At 38.5% G+C, this 21680-nt stretch overlaps 1 protein-coding gene and 1 long non-coding RNA gene across 3 annotated transcripts; one reads left to right on the top strand and one right to left on the bottom strand.

The window, feature by feature from the left end:
- Positions 1–369: 369 nt before the first annotated feature.
- LOC108167254 (uncharacterized) lies at positions 370–1772 on the bottom strand. Its single transcript, XR_001777606.1, has 3 exons — positions 1536–1772; positions 1065–1167; positions 370–405 (listed from the first exon to the last, which is right to left on the bottom strand). It is a non-coding gene; the product is annotated as an uncharacterized LOC108167254 (long non-coding RNA).
- LOC103481420 (transient receptor potential cation channel subfamily M member 4-like) lies at positions 1161–19471 on the top strand. Of its 2 annotated transcripts, XM_017310641.1 has the most exons (29): positions 1296–1359; positions 4167–4402; positions 4474–4535; positions 4605–4782; positions 5738–5918; positions 6924–7093; positions 8280–8457; positions 8602–8666; positions 8741–8974; positions 9247–9349; positions 9428–9549; positions 9641–9940; positions 10410–10511; positions 10632–10760; positions 11390–11519; positions 11970–12115; positions 12860–12972; positions 13063–13176; positions 14347–14393; positions 14482–14714; positions 14794–14909; positions 15560–15692; positions 15775–15949; positions 16437–16602; positions 16711–16892; positions 17358–17490; positions 17562–17634; positions 18444–18537; positions 18701–19471. In XM_017310641.1, exons 2-29 carry the CDS (start codon positions 4391–4393, stop codon positions 18730–18732), a joined length of 3723 nt encoding a protein of 1240 aa, XP_017166130.1. In that variant the 5' UTR covers positions 1296–1359; positions 4167–4390; the 3' UTR covers positions 18733–19471. The 2 variants fall into 2 exon arrangements, with proteins under 2 accessions (XP_008435047.1, XP_017166130.1); XM_008436825.2 differs by lacking the exon at positions 4167–4402 and having other exon boundaries at positions 1161–1359.
- Positions 19472–21680: the final 2209 nt, after the last annotated feature.

The following is a 21680-nucleotide window of genomic DNA, read 5'->3' as shown; positions in this document are numbered from 1 at the left end:
TAATTTCCACCATATTATTTCTATGGTTTGAAACTCCTTTAATGAGAAGCACAGAAGTGGTGCACCCAGTTTCTGCGGTGCACTGCTGGATCAGATGGCTGAAAAAAAAATCCTGCCTTTTTTCCTCACTTACAAAAGAGAGAAATTCACATTTAGAAATAGACGATAACCTGTTGTGAATTGGTGGGTGTCAGAGAAGTCTTTCACTGAGGGAAACCAGCGAAAGCAACGTCCAAGAATAAACTTTCCTTCAGAGGATTAGTTGAAGGCCACGGTCCGGTCCCCTCTTTTTTGGAAACTTGACCCGCTGCCCTGATCTGCCGGTCCGCTGGGGTCGTCCATCCTCAGCGTGGACGCTGAGGATATAGCAGCCGTGTCAGCTGCTACATCCTCTCTACTGCAGAGCTTTCATCATCTCAGGGAAAATCTCATCACTTACAACACAGTTTTAAAAAAAAATACATATTTACAGCTGGGACGATTAATCGTATTAAATGTGATTAATTCAAATAATCATCAACTAACTTAGTAATTGATTAATGGTTAACTTGAGTATTATGCAGACTCAGAAAAAATATAATTTTGTAAAAGATAAATAAACTCAGAGCAGTGATTAAACCAAAACTATACAAGAAATATACAGATAGAAAAATAAGCACCATTAGCAATCCAATTATTAAAAAATTAATCAGTTTATCTACAAATTATTAAAATAATGCTGTTGCATTTTAGGTAAAATGTTTATCTTGTTTTTAAAAAAGGGGAGGGGATTGATTATTTGTTTATTTGCATCTAATGTTTAAAAAAAGGCTTAAGTGGTTAAATGAAAAATCTGCAGAACGTGACATTTTTTATACGAATATCAACCAAAAATGACTAAAACAATCGTTTTATTTTAAGCTTTTGTCTTCAAAACAGTGAAACCATAAACAAATACCATACAGCTGGTGTAAACAACCAGCTAAAGTAGTAAAAAAATGTATGAAATTAATAGATCTGTATTTAGTTATGTCAGGAAGTGGACTCAAAAAAGGTAGCAGCTGACGTCATTGGTTTTTAAATACCTGTGGTTTTGACAAGCCACGCCGATAGCCATACAGCTGAGCTGCGAAACCACACCCTGTTAGGTGTGTCTGGGCTGCAGCGCACCTCGTTTTTCCTCTTTGGCTGCAGAGACAATACAAACAGGAACTGATATTAGAGAGGAGGGAAATGGCCCGAGAGAAATCCTAACCTCGAGTGATTTCCTCTACAAAACTTCCCACTGACAAGGACGCAAAGGAAAGAAAGGGGAAGATGAAAGACGCCGGAGAAATGCGAGGAAGCACAGACAAGCTCAGTAAATCTGAGAAAGACCAGGTGGGTAAACCTTTAAGAAGAGAAACAACTAAACAAGTAAAGCGAGGTGTGTCATGACGGCTGTGATGGAAAAGAACAATTGAAAGGTGTCCTCAGAGCAGTGGTATGCATTGTTGAGAGTCTCGAAAGTAGAGAAATATTAGCTTTGTGGGGACCTCGCTCACCCACTTACTTACTGTCGCCGACACCGGTCATAACAATGTTCTGTTTATGGAAACCCACGTCTCTGTAGCGGCGTCATTACGGAGGGAGCGTAAAAGTCCTGCGTAATCTTCAACACCACTTGTCCAGCAAGTTACCGGAAGTTAGCTGACGTATCGCCTTGGGTAATTAACTGAATAAAAGCTCCGACCAGAAACACATTAAACTGTTTTACACTTCAGAGACGACGCTTAATCAGTTGCAGGTGTTGTGCCGGGATCTGTTTGCGCTCCTACATTGTGATTTACGGCTTCTTTCTAACTCCATGGTGCGTTTAAGTCAAGCCGTACAATAAAACTAGTAAATTTATAAGCGTTACTGTTCACCTCAGACCCATTCAGACTTCCTAAATAACATTTTAGCTATTTTAAAAATAATAAGAAATATTTTGATACTTGTTACTAAAAGACGCACTATGAAAACAAACATTAAAAAATGTCCTTTGGATTCCTTTAGCATATAATCCGTTAACAATTTAATACTCTGAAAGATATTGTCAAGCGGTTTATTTAAAAAAAAAAAAAAAAAAACTGAATCTACACTAACGTATTTGAATCCATTTGCTAACATCAGTAAACATAAAACAACTGACTTCTTACAGATTTTTTGAATAGATCTAGAAGCATTGAAGTTGCATTTGTATGGAAGAAGATTAATGCCACTAAAAGAGAAAGAAAACAAACAAACAAATCTGAATGCCACAATTCAGACTTTAATGCAGATAAGCATTAAGAAATGCCCTCTTGTTTCAGATTAGATGCGAGTTGTGCAGGAGGAGGACTAATTTGTTGTGGATTTATGTGTTTTATTTCTTCACTCAGCGTTCTGATCAAATCAAATTGTAAGTTTGTCTCCCTGGGGCCTCGACTTGTAGCGATTTAGCAGAAAATTGGACATGGATATCTTTTCATTCGACGTCATCAACCAGACTGTAGTTTTGTTGCAACTTGAAATGCTCGCTAAAGATCTTTGATAATGGAACCATCCCAGTCTTTCCTGGTCTTCTGACTGTTTTATTATTTCCAGCTTTTCCTGTAAACCATGCGGGTTCAATAAAGGTAACTGCATGCAAATAAAGAGGACAGGTTTGGTTAGTTGGTTATGAGGTTTTGGGAATGACATCACACCTGTTATCTGCATGCCATCAGTAAAGTTTGTGTTTCTCTGGTTAAATAGTTACTCCTGCAGCCTTCACAACATGGCATACACATACAGCAGAGATATTAATATTAAACTCAGGTTTTCCTGCAGCTGCTCTATTTTCTTGTTCAGACTTGAGGGGTGGTTAATTTTTCCAGTTTTCAAGGACAAGCAAATCCTGTGTTTTGCACATTTATATTTTTTAACACTGAAACCTTGACATCTGTCGTTTAAGCTCATTTGAGTCCATCAATTTAAAAAGATGCTTCAATAGAAAACATTGGTTTTCTTCAGTTTATCATAACGATTGTGTGCAGAATTTCTAATAATTTGAGTTGGAATATTTTTTTTACTAAAAAATATATTATTGAATAACCAGTTTAAGTTGTTTTTATTGGCCTTTATTACAAAATGTATACATAAATGATCTAGTGTACAAGGTGTACTTGAACATTAAGTTTATTGTTCTGACCGTAAAACACTGGATAGAAGTGCAATGCAGAGTTAATTTTTCTCAGAAACTTGTCTCCTCACAGCAGCTATTTCGCCAGACTGAGGGCCGCGTTCCATTTCTTTCAGCGGTGCCAGTTGGCACGGCTTCTGCATGTTCCGCGTCATGTGCAGAACTAAAAGGAGCAGACCCAACATGTTTAACACGTCAACTCCTGTCAGAAACGTATTCTGCAAAGTTCTGCACATTCCTTCGCACTACTTTGTTTATGCCACTTTGTGTCACTATATATATATATATATATATATTTATTTTTTTTTTTTTTACTTGCCAGCAGATTTTTTTACAGTAGAAGGAGGGACTGTATATTCCTGAGTTGGTCGACATTTTTCATCAGTTTGTGAAATTTGTCAAGTTTTTAACAAAAACACTTCTTGCACTTGCAGTGGATGACCAGTAGTTGGCAGTGTGTTGTAAGATGCACCAGTGTCCTCGTGGATGGATGGATGGATGGATGGATGGATGGATAGATGGATATAAATATTATTTAAACAAAAAGTGTCCTCTTTATAAACTGTGCTAACTGAAACGCAAAATATTTAAATTACGCATTTTGTCCTCATAAGAGAAATCTGGATAAACATCAAGTATTTTAATAAATAAATCATTTCTCAGCAAAACTGAGGGCAGCAAAACAAAAAGTGCTCTTCACTCTCAATTTCCCCCAAATCACAGAGAAGACATCTTTGGTCATCCTGTGGGACTGGCCAGTGGTCTGTGTGCATTTATCACATACAAATCTACAAGAAACACAAAAAAAAGTCTTTTAGGATCTGTCCACTGCAGTGACCGCCATGCATGACAGGGTTAAATTATTATTAAACAAACTCCTATATGTTGATTAAAAAAATAGTTAGTTTTGTCTTATTTCACGTGAATTAAAATATTTGCACTTGAAATTGGATCAAAAATACTTGTTAATATTAGTGGTTTTTTTTTTTTTTTTTTTTTGCAGTTTTTCAAAAATATTTCTAATTTCTAAGATGTGAGAAAATCAGCCTGTAAGTCGGGGACGTCCGCTGCTGCTTTGCTTCATAGATTTATGTTGGCTGTGCATAGATCCCTGTCAAATCAGCAGCGCCCCGTCAAAAGTCACATTCAGGTGTTCGGGTCGAGCCTGACTCAGCAGCTTGAGACATTCTCTGTTCCCTGCTGCATTTTCAACTCCCTGCAGGCAACATGCACAAAAGGGTAAGAGTGGGTTTAACAGGACTTAGCAAGCGCTTCACTTCAACTTCCTAAACTGTTTGAAATCATTACAGACTTGGATTGCCAAGATCTACAAGAAGAGGGTTTGCACCACCTTTGTGGAGGACTCTTTCAGGTAAGTGCAGCGTGACGGTTACGTGCCGCGGTGTGGATGTCGGACCCTCATCTGGTCTCTTTGTGTCAGTAATGGAGCGCTGTGTCAGTGTGGAGGAGCGAGAGACACCCACTCCTCCGTGGCGCTTGGGGACTGCTTCAGCACGGCCATTGTGAACCGCTGGGACAGCGCCCAGCACTCGTCTGAATACCCGACCGACGCTTTTGGAGAGGTTCAATTTGCAGGAGCCAGCAAGAGACACAGCCAAGTGGGTCCCTTCTGTTTGGCTTTAAGAAATCTGATCTGAGTTGGTTAATAAATGTTTGTTTTAATCTTACGACCTAATTATCAAGAGAGATTGTAGTATATGTCAACACATTGGAGATTTCTGACCTCTGACTTGCGGCTGCACTTAAGTAAATAAATTGTCCCATTGTAGATTTATTCTGTTTCAGACAATCAAACTACTTTTACTATCAGAGAAATAACTGAGTAAATACAAATTCCAGTTGTTAAATTATGGTTTTATTTGTAAAAGTGATCCAAAGCAACTTGGCTTCATGTGGAAAAGCCTAATACACTGCAAAACCCACAAAATCCTACCATGTAGTTTTTAGTGTAAATATCTTGACGCATTTGAAATAAGACAAATTTAACTTAAAAATAAATTTCCAGAAAAACTTTCCAATAGTTTTAAGTTTTATTGACTTAAAACTACTGTTTTAACTAAATAAAGCTAATTCCACTGGTACCATTACCTAGCAACCCCAGCCAAGCCCAGCCATTACCTAGCAACCCCAGCCAAGCCCAGCAATTACCTAGCAACCCCAGCCAAGCCCAGCCGTTACCTAGCAACCCAGTTCTAGTTCCACTGGCAGATTATTTCACTTATAATAAGACATTTTTTGCATGTTATAACTCAATTTTTCTGCCAAAAAACTAAACCTTTTTCATCAATATTAATTAACTATTGACTTAAAACTAGATCATATTTCTTGCTGGAAAGTTTGATTTGCCATATTTCAACAATACTAAAAATATTTGCACTAAAAACTAGAAAAAAATTACTCAGTAAGATTTTGTGTTTCTGGAGTGTATCAAACAATCACAGGTCTGTAAGAAATTTGCGTAAACCTGTTATTGACCTCATGTCTGATCCCTCGCTCTGATGCGTGCTGGTTTCTTAGATTTTTTTTTAACTGACAGAAATGTCTTTCTGTCAGTTCTTACGCCTGTCGTGGGACACCCAGCCATCTATGGTGTACAACTTGATGACGACCCATTGGCATCTTCCCGTACCAAACCTGGTGGTTTCCGTTGTGGGTGGAGAGGGCAGAATGAAGGTCAAGACCTGGGTCCGAGAAGTCCTCCGGCAGGGACTGGTGAAAGCAGCACAAAGAGCAGGTGAATGTAAACCGAGGTCTTTAAAACCCAGAGCAGAAAAGATGGAAAAGGGGCAGCGAGACGTTTTTCTCCAAAATGAAAAAGTCAATTATAATCCAGAACAGAATGTCCTTTTAGACAAGGAACTTTTTGCATATTTACATTTATTTACTCATTTTGTTCACACACAATCAGCTTGAAAACTCACAGAAATGCTAAGTATTACGTTGCTGTTGTATCATATCACTTTGTTCAGTGTTAAAAGCATTTATACTACATTTTCACTCTGTCCAACATTACAAGCACTAACGTTTGTGTATTCTCCTTTGATTTTATATTGTATAGATCAAAGCAATGATCTGCTTGTTAATGAACTGCTTGCACACTGCAAAGACACAAAAACTCACCAAGTATTTTTAGTCTAGTTTCTAGTGCAAATATCTTGGTCCACTTGAAAGAAGACAAAGCTAACTTACAAGTAGCATTTTGGCAAGATATATGAGCTTATTTTAAGTCAATAATTCTTTAATATTGATTAAAATGTACTAGTTACATTGGCAGGTTATTTCATTCATAACATGGGAAAAATGTCTTGTTATAAGTGAAACAATCTGCCAGTAGAACTAGAACTTTTTCATCAATATTAATCAATTATTGACTCTAAATAAGCTCCTATGTTTTGCTGAAAAGCTACTTCTAAGGTTTGATCTTATTTCAAGTGTGCTGAGATATTTGCACTAAAATCTAGAGCAAGAATACTTTTAAGATTTTGTGATTTTACAGTGCACAGTCAAATCAGCTGATCACAGCGCTTATTTCACACACGGCTACAAACAAATGGAAGACAAAAATCTGACAAAACTGCAGACGTAGGCTGATTAAATTTTGGTAAATCTCCAAAAGGCTCAGACATACTTTAAACATCTTTCATGGAAAGATAAGGACCAAGTTTAGAGACTTTGATTTGTCATGGACTCCTGTTTAGACTTTTTATTGAACACGTAATGTTGAACTGTCCCTGCCCAGGAGCGTGGATCTTTACAACAGGACTGCGTGAAGGCGTCGGCAGGTGTGTTGGCGAGGCGGTGAGAGATCACGCCACTGCAGCCTCCTCCGACTCCCTCAACAAGGTGGTGGCCGTGGGCGTCGCTCCGTGGGGAGTAGTGCACAACAAGGAGCAGCTGGTCAACCCCAAGGTCATTGTTTTAAGAGTCACATGATCTTACCCTGGAGGTTTCTATGCTCTGCAGGAAGGTGTGATGTTTACTGAACATTTTCACCTTCATTTGTAAAAGGCATTTACTTTGGCTTGTTCACAAACACGAGTATATCTTCAGTCTCTGTTTTACACCACAAGTACGCTGCAGAACTAATAAAAAAGACACAGATGATGTACAAAGTATACAATACAAAACATAAAGTAAACATATTACCTTGACCCGTTGGACTTAAACTAATTTTCTGTCTTAATCAACATTAGGTCGGTTTGTAACAACTGTTTCCAAGCTTTCAGAAGCTGGAAGTTCAAATATTATAAATTATTTGAAAAAAAAGAAAAGATATTGAAAAGAGAAAGCAAAGCACTTGAAATGAATCATGTTGGATGAACTTTCGTCGTGGCGTTAACGTCACCACAGCTACACAAAGCGGGGAAACACGAACAGAAAACGGACACAACTTCTTGAAAAAACTCAACCCTACACATCGCTAACAGAGCATCACAACCGCACTGAGGCACAGTGGCTGCCTGTTACCTGGCAACCCCAATAAAACCCAGCACGTCACCTAGCAACGCAAGGAGCTCCAGCACTTTTGGTCAGGTGGTTTCACAGCTGTACAACGGCTGCTGGAAAAGTGTTTTTTTTTTTTTTTGTTGACTTGCCACCTATAAACTGCTTACTGAAATTTTGTTGGTTGTGTAGGAGGCTCCTCTTCTGCTTTTCAAAGATTGTACGGCTGTTTTAGTGCGCATCTGTTTAGCCGTTTGCATGTGCGAGTGTAAACATTGGTTTGGGGGCGTGGCCAGCAGCAGATTATTTGGATTTAAAGTGACAAGACGCTCTAAAACAGTTCAAAACATGCAGAACTGAGTAGACTGAAATCTCATTACTGAAGGAGGATTTTTATGGAAAGAATGTAATGAAGATGTTTTTAAATCACCAATAGCTCTATCCTAATCTGTTCAAGAAAACATAATGGATCTCCTTTTAATGGTGGAAAAGGTTCTGTAATGCCTTTGTCTCCATTTTGTGCATCACTAAAAGCTACCATTTGTTCAGGGATGCCTCCACTATTTATACTCACTGCAGATAAAAAGATACATTCATTAATTTTGCCGGTTTCTCATCTGAAATAAATTATTGTGTATTCTTTCTTGAGCAGGGCAGCTTTCCTGCAAAGTACTATGTCCAGAACCCAGTTCGGGATTCCTGCTGTCTGGACAACAACTACCAGTCCTTCCTGCTGGTGGACGATGGGAGTGTGGGCCGCAGAGGAGGAGACACTGTCTTCAGAGCCAAGCTGGAGGACTACATTTCCCATCAGCGCACAGGAATATGGGGTTAGAAATATATGTATTTACTTAATGTTCATGAAATGGATGAAAAATAATCTAAGGGCTTCTTAGTAATTTGAACTATTCTGACCTTTTTGGGTAATCTGGTAAGCATAGAAATGAAGGTAAAATGAATATTTTTCTTAACAGGTAGTGGAACAATTGACATCCCTGTTCTTTGTATGTTGATATCAGGAGACACAAGCAGCTTAAAGGTGAATTGTCAACTTGATTACTGTCGTTTTGCCTTAGTTTACGTGGTAATCATGGATTTTCTGGTCTCTGCCAGCGAATGGATCTGTCGCTGAAGTACTCCATGCCCTGGCTGGTCCTGGCCGGTTCCGGAGGCCTAGCAGACTTTGTTGCCGACCTCCTGGAGAACGTGTCTGCTGCCCCAGGATTCCAGTCCAGCAGTGAAGGTGACGGCGAATCCGGTCCCAGTGTGGATCTGAAAGAAAAAGTTGCAGAGCGAGTCAAGAAGCACTTCCCTGCAGAATCGGCGTCTGACAAACTTGTTGAGCGTGTGAGTTCTGCTTGGTTTTTCTGTACTGAAAGAGGAAGTGGTTTTTTCTGCTCTTTGCATGTCGAACTTGAAACATAATAGGTCACTTTTAAGAAAATACCAAGAAAATATTTACCCAAGTGCTTGTGGTGAGAGTTTTGGTCCAGCTGCCCAAACAGGTCGGGACCGAAGGTGGTTGAACTTTAGTTCTTGTTTCCTAAAGGTGTCCCTCTTTGATTCTTCAGTCATGATGGAGGCCAGTTTTTTTCTAATTTTGACGTCTCTGTCTGCAGGCTCTGAGCATCTACCAATGCAGAGACTTGATTTCAATCCACTATGGAGAGCAGGAGAGTCCCACAGACTTTGACACAGTCCTCCTCAAGGCATTGGTTGGAGGTAGGGAAAACCTTTAAAACTAAAACCTGCAGATGTTTTTATGTGGTCAGACATGTTTGTTTTCTGTTTGTCTTGCAGCCAGTAAGCAGCGGACGTCGGTTGAGGCCAGTCCGCACAACGAAGAGCTGAAACTCGCTGTTGCATGGAACAGGGTTGACATTGCCAAGAGCGAACTTTTCAATGGAGACATTCATTGGAGGGTAAATGGAAAGAAATGCAGAGTTTTTTACATTTTCTTTCAATCGTTTTACCTTTTTCTTGGTTATAAAAATGTATTTCTCGTCCAAACAGTATGAGGATCTGAAGGAATCCATGACGGACGTCTTGGTCAATGATAAGCCGCAGTTTGTGCAGCTTTTCACTGAGAACGGTCTAAACATCGTCGAATACCTGACCTACGGCAGACTGGAGAAGCTCTACCGCTCCGTTCCCGATTCAACGCTGTTATATCAGCTGCTTCAGCGCCACTTAGTGGTCAGACTTGGAACTGCAACAACTTTGCCTGCAGCAACTAGTGAGCCAAAAGGCCCTTTCAAAATGACAGAAGAGGACTTTCAGAGCGAGCCAACGACAGACATCACTCTTTTCGAGGTGAGTTTCCACCTCCTTCATCAATATTAAATCTTATGAGATTGTGGAGCCTTAAAAAACTCCTTCAGCAGCCGACTGAAAGGTACAGCAGGTCATTCTGACCAACTGCTTTCTGACTGCATACAACCAGTAATGGACCATTAATAAATTGCTGAAATATCTCTACAGCTTCCAACACTACTGCCTCTGTTATCGCTCCTCTATGATTTTTATACATTGCTCTAAATATTGTTATATTTTAGATTGTTTTTCATTGTGATTTGAGTCATTGTGAGTTGTTTATGCTGCTGTGACACATGAAGATCCCCATGGTGTTTTTTTCTATCCATCTGTCTACATCTCTCTATATTTTTGTCTGTATCTCTGCCTACATTATTCCATCACTCTCTTTCTATCACTGCATTGCTAATATAAAAATTATGTGAGGATAAAACACCAACTGATGAAACTTTATTTTCCATATTCTTAGATTTCAGGAGTCCTGGATTTGTTACTGGGTGATACTTGCCAGCCGTTTTACTACGACGTTTTGGGAATTTCAGAAATCAGCTCTAAAAGGAAAGCTGTCAAGGTACGCTTGATTTTCCTGTTTGTTTTTGTCAGGTGTTTGGATAAGAACCGTTTTGTTTCTTTTTTAGATCTCAGCTGATGTGAGCCGATGTATTTGGGTCTTGTTGTGTTTTTTCCTCAGCGTGTCAGCAGGCTGCTGTGTGAAAATCGCTCCTATCAGAACCAGCGCTGCCTCTACCCCTGGGCTTCGCTCTTCATTTGGGCCGTTCTGCAGAACCGCACTGAGATGGCCACTTTCTTCTGGGAGATGGTAAAATATCTGACACAAAACAAGAATGTACAACATAACCTTTTTTTATTAGACAAAAGCTAAAATATGGATCCTAATTTGAAATGTTTCAGCTCTAACATGCTAATTGAGAGCCTGCTAACTTAGAATTATGCTTTCTGTCCCATTTTTGTTTCATTTTCTGTTTAAAAGGTTAAAAATAAATTTGCATTTGTCTTTTGGGTTTGTCTCATTCAGCTTGTTTACTGAATGAGACAGTAAACAAGCTGTCTTGTTTATTGTGTGTTTTTTATTCACACAAAACCGTGAAACTATATTTAGGTGTATTGTTATACCCAATATATTATGATTTGTACACAACCTTCTGCAACTGTTAGTAATTTTTTTTCATTCTTTCAGCTTTCGACATTTTATATTGCTACTAGACATTTATAAATGAGAAATAGGTTGTTTTTAAGGACAACCAAATTATTTATATAAACATTTTGTTTTTGTCAGTTTGGTCTATCAGAAACATTTCTTACATTGTCAGATTTTCCATTTTTAAGTGTCGGGAGCGTTGCATTGAAAATAAACGACTGTATGGACCTGAGAAAATAATATTCTCTAAAACTGTTTCACGTCTTTGCTTGTCCTGCCGTGTTTGTCAGGCCGGAGAGTCGGTGCTGACGGCTCTCAGTGGCTGTAAGATGCTCAGAGAGCTGTCCAAGCTGGAGTCTGAAACCGAAATCAAACTGTCCATGAAAGATCTGGCCCAGACGTTCGAGAACCTGGCGCACGGTGAGACGGATACCAACATGTTCCACTTTAATTCAGCCACACACTAAAATACATGTTGAGAAATAATGTTTTGTAGTCTGCTAAATTTAGAAACGACTCCAAACTTCAAATAATATTTGTCTCAAAATCTTAATGGCAGTGATGAAGGTTGATTGACTCCATAAAACTGCATTTTTATTTTGTGTAAAATCCTTCTTTAGAGCAGGTTTGCAAGAAAGCTGTTTTTATGGAATAAACATTATTTAGTCAGGGTTTCTGATACTGATTATTTAAAATTGATGCTTGGGATTTTATCAGAACATTCCTAGATTATTTATTCATAAAATTAGCATGAATTGCATGGTTTGTTCAGATTATTGTGTAGCTTATTCTGATCTCTTGTTAACTGTGATGCCTTCGTGTCATCAATAAATCTGTTTCAGGCAAACTAATCTCCTCTCTTTGTCTAAGATATCTTCAGCTCTTGCTATCGTAGCGATGAAAGTCGCTCCTTCGACCTGCTGATCAGGAAATCTCCCGTTTGGGGAAGCACCACCTGCCTGCAGATGGGCATGGGCGCCGACGCGCGCCTCTTCTTCAGCCATGACGGCGTGCAGGTGCATCATCGTTTTTGCACTCTGATTATTTATCTGTGTCCACAGCAAAACGGTAGTTTGGGGGGAAAATGTAGCTGTCTGTCCAAAGCAATTCTTTAAGGTCTGTTCTGTTCTTTCCATTCAGACTTTTTCCGTTTTAAGATTTTGAGGGGAAAAAGCCACAGAGATTTAAATTTGTGAATTTAGCCGTCAGTTTTTAATTGTGCTTAAAAATGTTATCAGTAATTGAAAAAACATGAGCATCTTCATCCAGACTTTGCATTCCCATGTTTTTGTCAACACCACATAGTGGTGGGACCACCAGCACTTTTAAACCAACTGAACAAGGAAATGTTTCAAACATAAATATTTCTATTTGTAAATGATATACAGTGAATTATGATTTGGTACTTGTTGTCCAAAGAACCAAAGAAATAAACTGAGCTTTGAATATTTTAAATGAATAAAGAGTCAGATTTCTTTATAGGAAGGGGATGTGTAAATTGTTGTATATCCAAAACATAAAAAGATTTAGCCAAATTTAACAGAATAGATTTGTGGACACCAATGTCAGCTTCTGAATAGACGTGGTAGAATTTGTTAATAAAAGACTTACAATTTTCTATTGTAAAAAATATCTCAAATATTAGTCCAAGGGCCACAAATGGCCCCTGAACCACACTTTGGACCCTTTAACCACAGCAGCTCAGCCTCTTTCTGCATCTCTTGATGATCCCACTGGACCTTGTCTCTTTTCCCTTCCAGTCGTTTTTGTCCCAGATCTGGTGGGGCGACATGCAGAGAGACACGGCCGTCTGGAAGCTGCTGCTGACCTTTTTCTGCCCTTTCCTCTGCTACACAAAATTCATTTCTTTCAGGTGAAATCTGCAGAATCTCGGTTGATATTAGGTTCCCAAATGGGTCGGAGTCACTGTAACCTTGATTTGCATGTAATATTTCCAACACAGGGAAGATGGAAACCAACAGGAGGAGGAAGGAAGGAGCAGCGATGAAAACCTGAGTCCGGATGCGGACAATCACTACGGGACAACCATCTTCTCTTTCTCCGACATCAAACACATGTAAAGTTTAATTATTCTTCTATATTTGCTTTTTTTGGCCTTTTCACCAATAAACATTTTCCCACATACAATTCCCTGCAGGAGTAGGAAACCTTTTCACATGTCGGCATTTTGCAACTATGCAATGTTTTCACCAATAAAAATCTGAAAAGCGTATATTATGTTTTCACCTCCATTTACTGTAACGCCCTTAAATAAAATCCAGTGCAATCAGGTTCCACCTACTTTGTGGATAGAGTCCTTCTGTGTATAAGAGTTTGTGAAGCAGATAAGAGGGAACTTTGGAGGAGCTGCAGAGTTACAGAGCTCAAATCTGACCTTTTATACCACAGTATAATTCCCTAATATTGAATTTAAAAAGAGTTTTGATTCAGTGGGTTGAATGCATGTCACACTTTTTCATAGTTTAATTTCCAAAAAGTTTGAAAACCTCATGTCATTTTTCTTCCATTTCAACACTGCATGCCACTTTAATGTCAATAACATAAATGGAAGTTTGTGGTTCTCTCTTTGTAAATGATGTTACATCTATACGCCTGCAACTAATGATTCATTTAGTAATCAGTTAAACTATAAATTATTCGGACGATTAATCGAGCAAAAATATTGGCACTTTGTGCAGATTTTTCATGTAGTCCTTTTCTGTATAATATTAGAAATACATTAGATGAAAGGTAAAAATATTATTGCTCATCATTCCTTGAGTGAACACTTGACCTTTTTGATGCATCTGCAGTAAAACAAATCCTTCTAACGTGTGAAAAGTTCAGTCCTTTCTGCTCGACTTAACATCAGGTCAGGCTAGGGATGATTTGTTGATTATATTTTACATTAACTGATTACTAAAGATTCTTTTATTTTAGTTTTTACAACAGTTTAACCTGGTGAAGCTAAAACTATTCCACTTGATTTTTGTGTAGAACATATTTACAGAAGAATGTTTTTATGTCTTAAATGATGCAAAATGTAGATAGTCTTTGAACACTTTTGCTCTCTTAATTTCTGCTTTGAGTGTGTTTCAGGAATTGTTTATGTACTCCAATTAACAATTAACATTGGTTACAATAATTGATTCATTACGATCAATCGGATTAATTGTTTCAATCTTCAGAGGTTTTATTATCACACATTTTTGCTGTTTTCTGAACTGAAAATCTCTCATTTCATTAGTGAAGTTGACGGCCAGCTCTCCAGCCCCAGGAGTCCCAGCATCAGAGGCGAGGCTCTTCTCCAGACACCATCACTGAAAAACACTTCAAACATCATTAATGCTCATTTCCAGGATCTGTTTTTACTTCGACGCAGGCGTTCCTGAACCCTACAGACCGCCGCGGCGCCCATTTATCGTGTCCCGCTGGCGCCAGTTCTGGTTTGCTCCTGTCACGGCATTTTTGGGGAACGTCTTGATGTACTTCCTGTTTCTCATCCTGTATGCATTTGTGCTGCTGTTGGACTTCAAAGGCCCTTCAGGTCTGGCCGCTTCAGAGTATGTGCTCTACTTCTGGGTTTTCACCATGGTGTGTGAGGAGATAAGAGAGGTGAGAAATTACTTATACACAGATTTTTCTGTTGCTTTTCTAATAAGCTAATATGTTATTTATTTTTTTGCTCTTCCAGACTTTCTTTTCAGGGGTGATGACTTGGCGTCAAACACTCAGAGTTTACATTCAGGATGTGTGGAATAAATTTGACCTTCTTGCTATAACTCTTTTCATCTCGGGATTAATCTGCAGGTATGAACTTTGAATTAATTTCAACTCATTTATATTCTCCCATTTCACAACAAAAAGTTTCTGAAGTCATTTTTATTATCGCTGCCGTAGAAAGTCTCAAATGATTTTCTGTTCTGTTGGTTGTACATTTAAATGTGGTTGTTTTAAAGGCTGACCACTATATGGTGCTGTTACCACAGTATTTATTTTGTGTTAAGAGGACCTATTATCAAAAAATCACATTTTGAACATTTTTATAATTCACACTGCTTAATATTTCCCACCCAGTCAGTTTTTTGTCAATTAGTTAATTTATTTTGATGTCTGAAAAACCTTCCAATATTTAAGTCACATTCAGCAAGCATTGCGCCGTTACCTAGCAACCCTAGCCAAGCCCAGCCCCGTTTCCTAGCAACCAAGCAGATCTCCAGCACATTTGGTCAGCTGGTTTTACCGCTCTATGTGCTCAAAACATTCAGAACTGACCAGACTAAAATCTAGTCATGTAAGAATGATTTAGTGCCAAACAATGTTAATGACCATGCTTTGTGTCGCCCATAAACCTATTCTAACCTGTTCCAGGAAGCATAATAAGTTAAGTGTAGTTTAAAGTTTGACCACCAGATGGCGCTGTTACCACACTAATTATGCTTGCATAACATTTATTTCAGAATGTTTGAATGGTCTTATGAGTATGGAAGGGAACTCCTCTGTGTGGACTTCATGGTCTTCACCCTTCGTCTCATTCACATTTTTGCCATTCACAAACAGATGGGACCAAAAATTATCATTGTTGGCAAAATGGTGAGAAAAGTTTCCAAATTATTATTATGATTGCGCATCATTTTTTACAGTGCAACAAAAAGCGCGTCTCTCTTCTTTCAAGGTGAAAGACGTCTTCTTCTTCCTCTTCTTCCTGGGAATTTGGATCATGGCGTACGGAGTGGCGAATCAGGCTTTGCTTTACCGCCGCGATCCCAATTTTGATCGCATCTTTCGCAGAGTTTTCTACAGGCCGTACCTGCACATCTACGGTCAGATTCCTGTGGAGGAGGTTGACGGTAAGATGAGCGTTTCCTGGATTTTGTAGCATTTTGGAATTTAATTTTGATATTTTACGTATGTCTAGAAAAGTACTCAAAAAGAAAAAAAAAATCAGATTTTCCACCAGGTACTAATGCAGAATGTTGGATTCATTCATCCTCCGATTTGTCCCATAATCACTAAACCCTTTACACAGCTAGGCATCTTTCCTTTTTTCCGTTTGTCCGTCCATCCATCCATCCACCCATTCATTTATCCATCCATCCGTCAATCTGTTCATCCATCCATTTGTCAATCTGACAATCCATCCGTCCATCCATTTGTCAATCTGTTCATCCATCCATCCATCCATCCATTTGTCCAGTCATCCTGTTCATCTGTCCTCCCATTGGTTTATCTGGGTTTGTATATAAACGGTAAACTGACTGACAATAGAATAAAACATAACTGTACTTTTTCTCCTGATCTATGTGTTTTTTTGTTTGTTTTGTTTTTGTCCTTCAGTTAAAATGGTTTGGGACGTAGAATGCACGGATAACCAGACGTTGGTTGATGGAGGCGCTGAGCAGTGCAGAAATTCCTCCGGTAACTGGTTGGTGGTCATCCTGCTCATGGTTTATCTCCTGGTGACCAACATCTTGCTCATCAACCTGCTCATCGCCATGTTCAGGTCGGTGGACCAGGAACGGACAATCGGACGCCTCTGATTCTGGGTTTAACTGAATGATTCTGGGTTTAAATAACTGATTCTGGGTTTACTCTACTCTTGTCCTCGCAGCAACACTTTCACTGAGGTCCAGGCCAACAGCGAGTCCTACTGGAAGTTCCAGCGCTACAACCTGATTGTCCAGTATCACTCCAGGCCGTCACTGGCTCCTCCGTTAATCATCTTCTCCCACATCAATCTTTTCATCAAGAGGAAGATCCGTAAAGTTCCCTCTGTCAAGGTTCAGCAGTTTGGTCAGTATTTTGATTGCATTAGCAAAGTTGGGTGTTTCAGATTCTTTATTTGGGATTAAAAGTTTGAGTATAAAACTAAAATATACATGAAGTTATTTTGGAGACCAGATTTTGCAGCTTTATTTCAGACAAACACCGTTTCGTGCTAAATTATGTAGTTGTAAGACATTCAACTGATTCAGGCACAGAGTTGACTTAAAGTCTAGTAGAGAGCATTTAGGGAGCATTTAGGGTTAGAGCAGAGACTGTGAGTCAGCTTTCGTCCAGCATTAGTGTGTGACCTTACTAATGCTCTCCTGGATGGTTCAGTATTTCCTAAACACATCCCTCAGTCAGTGAAAGTCATGAAGGTGTAAAGTCAAGCATCTCTTTTGTTTTGTTTTGTTGCTTACTGTCGCCTTTTTAATGAAGATTACATGAGGATCAACTTTATGTCACAATCTGCCCTCCTTTGCCTTTTTGTAGTTCTTCAGTTAAGTCAGAAGGCTGCCAACAGACTGATGACGTGGGAAACGATCCAGAAAGAAGACTTCCTGACGGCCCAAAACAAAATCCAGAAAAGCAGCGACTCAGAGAGGCTCAAACGGATGTCTGTCAAGTGAGTGTATAGATTACTACTGATGATGATGATGATTATTATTATCATTTAATCTCTGTTTTTCTCTCTAGGATGGACAGTGTTGCTAAACACATGACTGAAAACAGAGACCTTGACCAGAGACTCCGGGCTCTCGAGAACGAGGTGAGAATAAACTTGACGCTGCCTTTGGCCCGACAGTCACAGCGTTACCTGTTTCATTAATGTGATAAATAACAAAAGACAGAAAAATTACAGAAGGATTGAGTCTTAAATATTCCAAAGTTACATCATGTCTTTGAATGCATTAATGTTGGAACAGCCTGAAAACAATGAAAAAAGTAGCATTCAGTATCATGTCAGAGTCTCTGATGGCCAAAGCTGGAAGGATTGGTGGATAAGGTGATTATTTCCTTACAGGTATTGATCAGCCAATTATACATAAATACATGTGAATTTAAGAAATAAATACCCCAATTCCCTCACTCATTTGAAATATGTTCCGCTGTCATGACTTTGTTCCTTTATTCTTGCTAAAATACAGAAAACAACAAGAATTTTCTCTTGTAATTTTTTTAATGAAACCAACAAAACAAAACCACAAGTAAAGAGGCAGGCAGGGAACATGGAACAGTAAACAAAGTGAAAGTCGCATCAGTTTGACCTTCAGTAACACTTATTAAAGCTAGCTTAGCCTTTATATTTGTTCTCTTTAATTACAAAAATTGCAGATAATTGTTCTCCTTCTTCTTAAGCTGTTATGTTATACTACTAACATGCCTAAATTTCTCCAACATGGCTGTTGAGTTTCTGCTGAATGAATCCTAAAAATAGGCCCTGGAGCTGGACTCGCATTTGCTGAATTAAAGTCAAAAATGCAAAATCTAAAGGATTCTTTGGTTGCTTGGCATCATTTTCTTCTGTTAGGGGAAAATAGCTCGATGAATTTACCTGTTTTTTCTTCTTCTCCTCAGATGGAGAACTGCTCAAATGCTCTGAGATGGATTGTTGACACGTTAGCACAAGGCGGCGCGTTTAAACCGCCCAGACCGCCGCCCACGTTCAGAGGTAATCTCCAGAACTATGCAAAAACCTTCACGGGCGTCTACAGGAATATTGCAGGGATTTAATGTGACACAGACTTTAAACCTGTTTGACTAGTGATTCAAAACTTCTGGGTATTTTTCCTCACTTCTACCATCTCATGTCTTTGCTGTGGTTTCCCACACAGATGGCGTTCCCAGTTCTTCCGGTTCATCGTAGCTGGACCTTAAGGACACATGTGAACCAGGAGGGAATGGCCTAAATGGAACATGACACACTGGCAGCTTGTTGAGGCACATACATGTAGTTCCCACCCCTCATTGTCACTGGATTAAAAACAACAATCCGTCTTAAAAACCTTCAGACGCACCTAAACGTGGAACAGTATTCATGAACTGATATTGAAATGCTGATTGTTTGTTTACTATGTTTGCATTGAAGTCAGTTTAACATGATCTATGCTGTAGTTTTAACATCTGATCTAAAACTGCCCTGCAAAAACACAATCCTAACTAAACTTAAAATAAGACAAAACTGACTTATAAGTAACTTTTCGGCTTGTTTTATATTTCTGTTGGCAGATTATTCCACTGATAACATGGGAACATGTCTTATTAGAGAAAATAATCTGCCAATGGAACAATAACTTTTTAATTCCATTTTAAGGAATTAACTTAAAACAAGCTCATATATCTTGATGAAAAGTTTTTTGGGAGTTAGTTTCACCTCATTTAAAGTGTAGTAAGATATTGGCGCTAGAAACTAGACCAAAGCAACTTGGTACGATTTTGTGTTTTTGCAGTGTGTGTATGTTTACTTGGGGAAATGAGTGTTTCATTTTATTGTGTTTATTTACAGTCAGCGGTTGCTCAAAATTAGCTACAAAAACTTTTCTCTCATTGAGCCTAGGAATTTTATACCTTCTGTCTAATAAATGCATTAAATTATGTTGATTTAATGCTTTTTGTGTTATTGAGAGTCTTACTTAACCTTTTGTTCCCTCACACTTGTTTTCATAAATTTGGGATACTTTTTATACTTTTCATATCTATTAGATGGATTTTGTCCAAATCTAGAAGCCAGTTGTCTTAATTTCAATCTTCAGAGGTGGGTTTGACTTTTCTCATTTGGTTAATTGCACGTAAAGCTCATGGAGGATTTACTGAGGACAGGAGAGCAAACGGGGCCTGGTGCCCGGTTTCAACATGACATGGCTCCACTGAAGGTCACATAGTGGAGCAAACTACTGAAGGAACCTTTACTCTAAATAGCTGGCTGGACCTCCTGTCAATCAGCTCACTGAGAAATGAAACGCCGTCATCACTTTCTGCCTTCGTTTCCTCTGACTGTGCAGCTTTACAGAAAGGATTGTTTAAGATTCTTTAAAATATAAAGTAAATACATTTGTCCTCTGACCTGCTTTCTGCTTTCGCTGGCAAAACCTGAAAGTGAAAGCATTACACGGTTGAAAAGCGACTGGAATGTGCACACAACAATCTTCTTTTCTATTTACATCCAGGCCATGCATCATGCTGGCACGCCGTCCTCCTCTGAGCCCGAGATCAGTTTACAAACTGGCATTTAAAGATATGTCACTTTGCTTTTTGTCACTGGCACCTCATAATATGTGGCATCTTATTTATTTAGATTACAGTGTGAGGAAATGAAATATAGAGGATCCAAACACAGCAGAAAGCAACAGTTTGGTTGTAAATGCAGATGAACACAACTTCGTCTGCGCAGCTTAATGGACTTTTAATTTTTAATTCCACACCAGTGATTTTAATGGGAAATATTTTTGAAATATTTCTCAAAATAATGACTTTTTGGGAGTAAAAAAAGTAATTTGTTTCATGCTAATACAAAAAAGTGAAGCTTGTATTAACACAGAGAGCTACTTCAAGTGTTTACTCTGATTATTTAGTTATGCCTCACAGCTAACCCCATGGCATGGATAGAAATAATTTTCAAAACAGAAATGTCACCCAGTGTCCTGCTTTAAATGTTTTCCTGGCTTAAATTGTTCTGTAGGAACATGTCAACTACACATTCACTTCATTCAGGTTTGATGAAACGGGGAAACTTTTAATAATATTCAGGCTACCAGCATTAAAGCACTGACTGTGGAAACCACAATTATTCAACAAACAGGCTTGACAAACCAAAGAGAGGCTAAGTCACAAAAGGCAACTGTTGAACAAGTTGGTCGGAAGAATATTAATGGAAAGTTAAGTGGAAGGAATAAGTTTGATGGAAGTTCCCCAAAAAGGAATACCTACAGTTCTAACAGGATTGGCTGCTATTAACGCTGCACTGTGTCTATTTAGTCATTCATGCGACAGCAGCTCTGCACTTTATTCATCAGCTGTAACCCATAGTCAAACAAATCAACAAAAATTAACACATTTTCAGTGACATTATTGAGTTGTTTGAGAAGGAAGGGTAGAGAGCCCAAAAATTACAAGTAAGAGCAGCACTAAAGCTTATTTCTACTCAAGTAAAAAGTGAAAAAAGTAACGGTCCAAGAAGTAAGAGTCAAAAAGTATTTGGTAAAAAGTAACTGATCGAAACATCAATCATTTCATTTTTAAAAATCACATCATCAGATGAACCAAAATATAAAGTTAAATGGAAATGTTGGTATTTTAAGACACAAATTGCAATAATTTATATAGGTAACAAAACATTTTTTTTTTCCCAAATTTAGTTTATGTCAATAAAAAACTGATGAAGCTTTAACAGAAACAGCAGGTGTGTCTCTGTGTCTGGTTAAATTCTGGTTAAAACTTGTTTTTCATTCAGTGGGTTGAAAATCCAGAACATTTACTCAAGTAAGAGCAGAAATACTTCATAACAAAATTACTCAAGTAAAAGTACAAAGTACAGCGTAGTAAAAATACTCCTACAAATACATTTTCACCTAAATGTTATTAAATATAACTAGTTGCTGTATAACTGGTTTGTGGTTTCAATCATTTTAAGCAAAACTTTTGTTAGAAAAAAAAAGTAGAATAGATCAAAGAGTATCTCAAATTACCAAATATCTATAATTATTCCGTCTTTTTCCAGCTTGTGCTTTTTTTGTCCTCCTTTGCCTCATGCAGGACAGAGCCTGAGCAGGCGTTCGTTCCCATGATGCACCGCTAAGGACATGAGGATCATTCTTC

This window comes from Poecilia reticulata, linkage group LG19, assembly GCF_000633615.1.
Source record: "Poecilia reticulata strain Guanapo linkage group LG19, Guppy_female_1.0+MT, whole genome shotgun sequence".
In the NCBI taxonomy this organism is placed as follows: Eukaryota; Metazoa; Chordata; class Actinopteri; order Cyprinodontiformes; family Poeciliidae; genus Poecilia; species Poecilia reticulata.
This window is presented reverse-complemented; position numbering and strand designations above follow the sequence as displayed.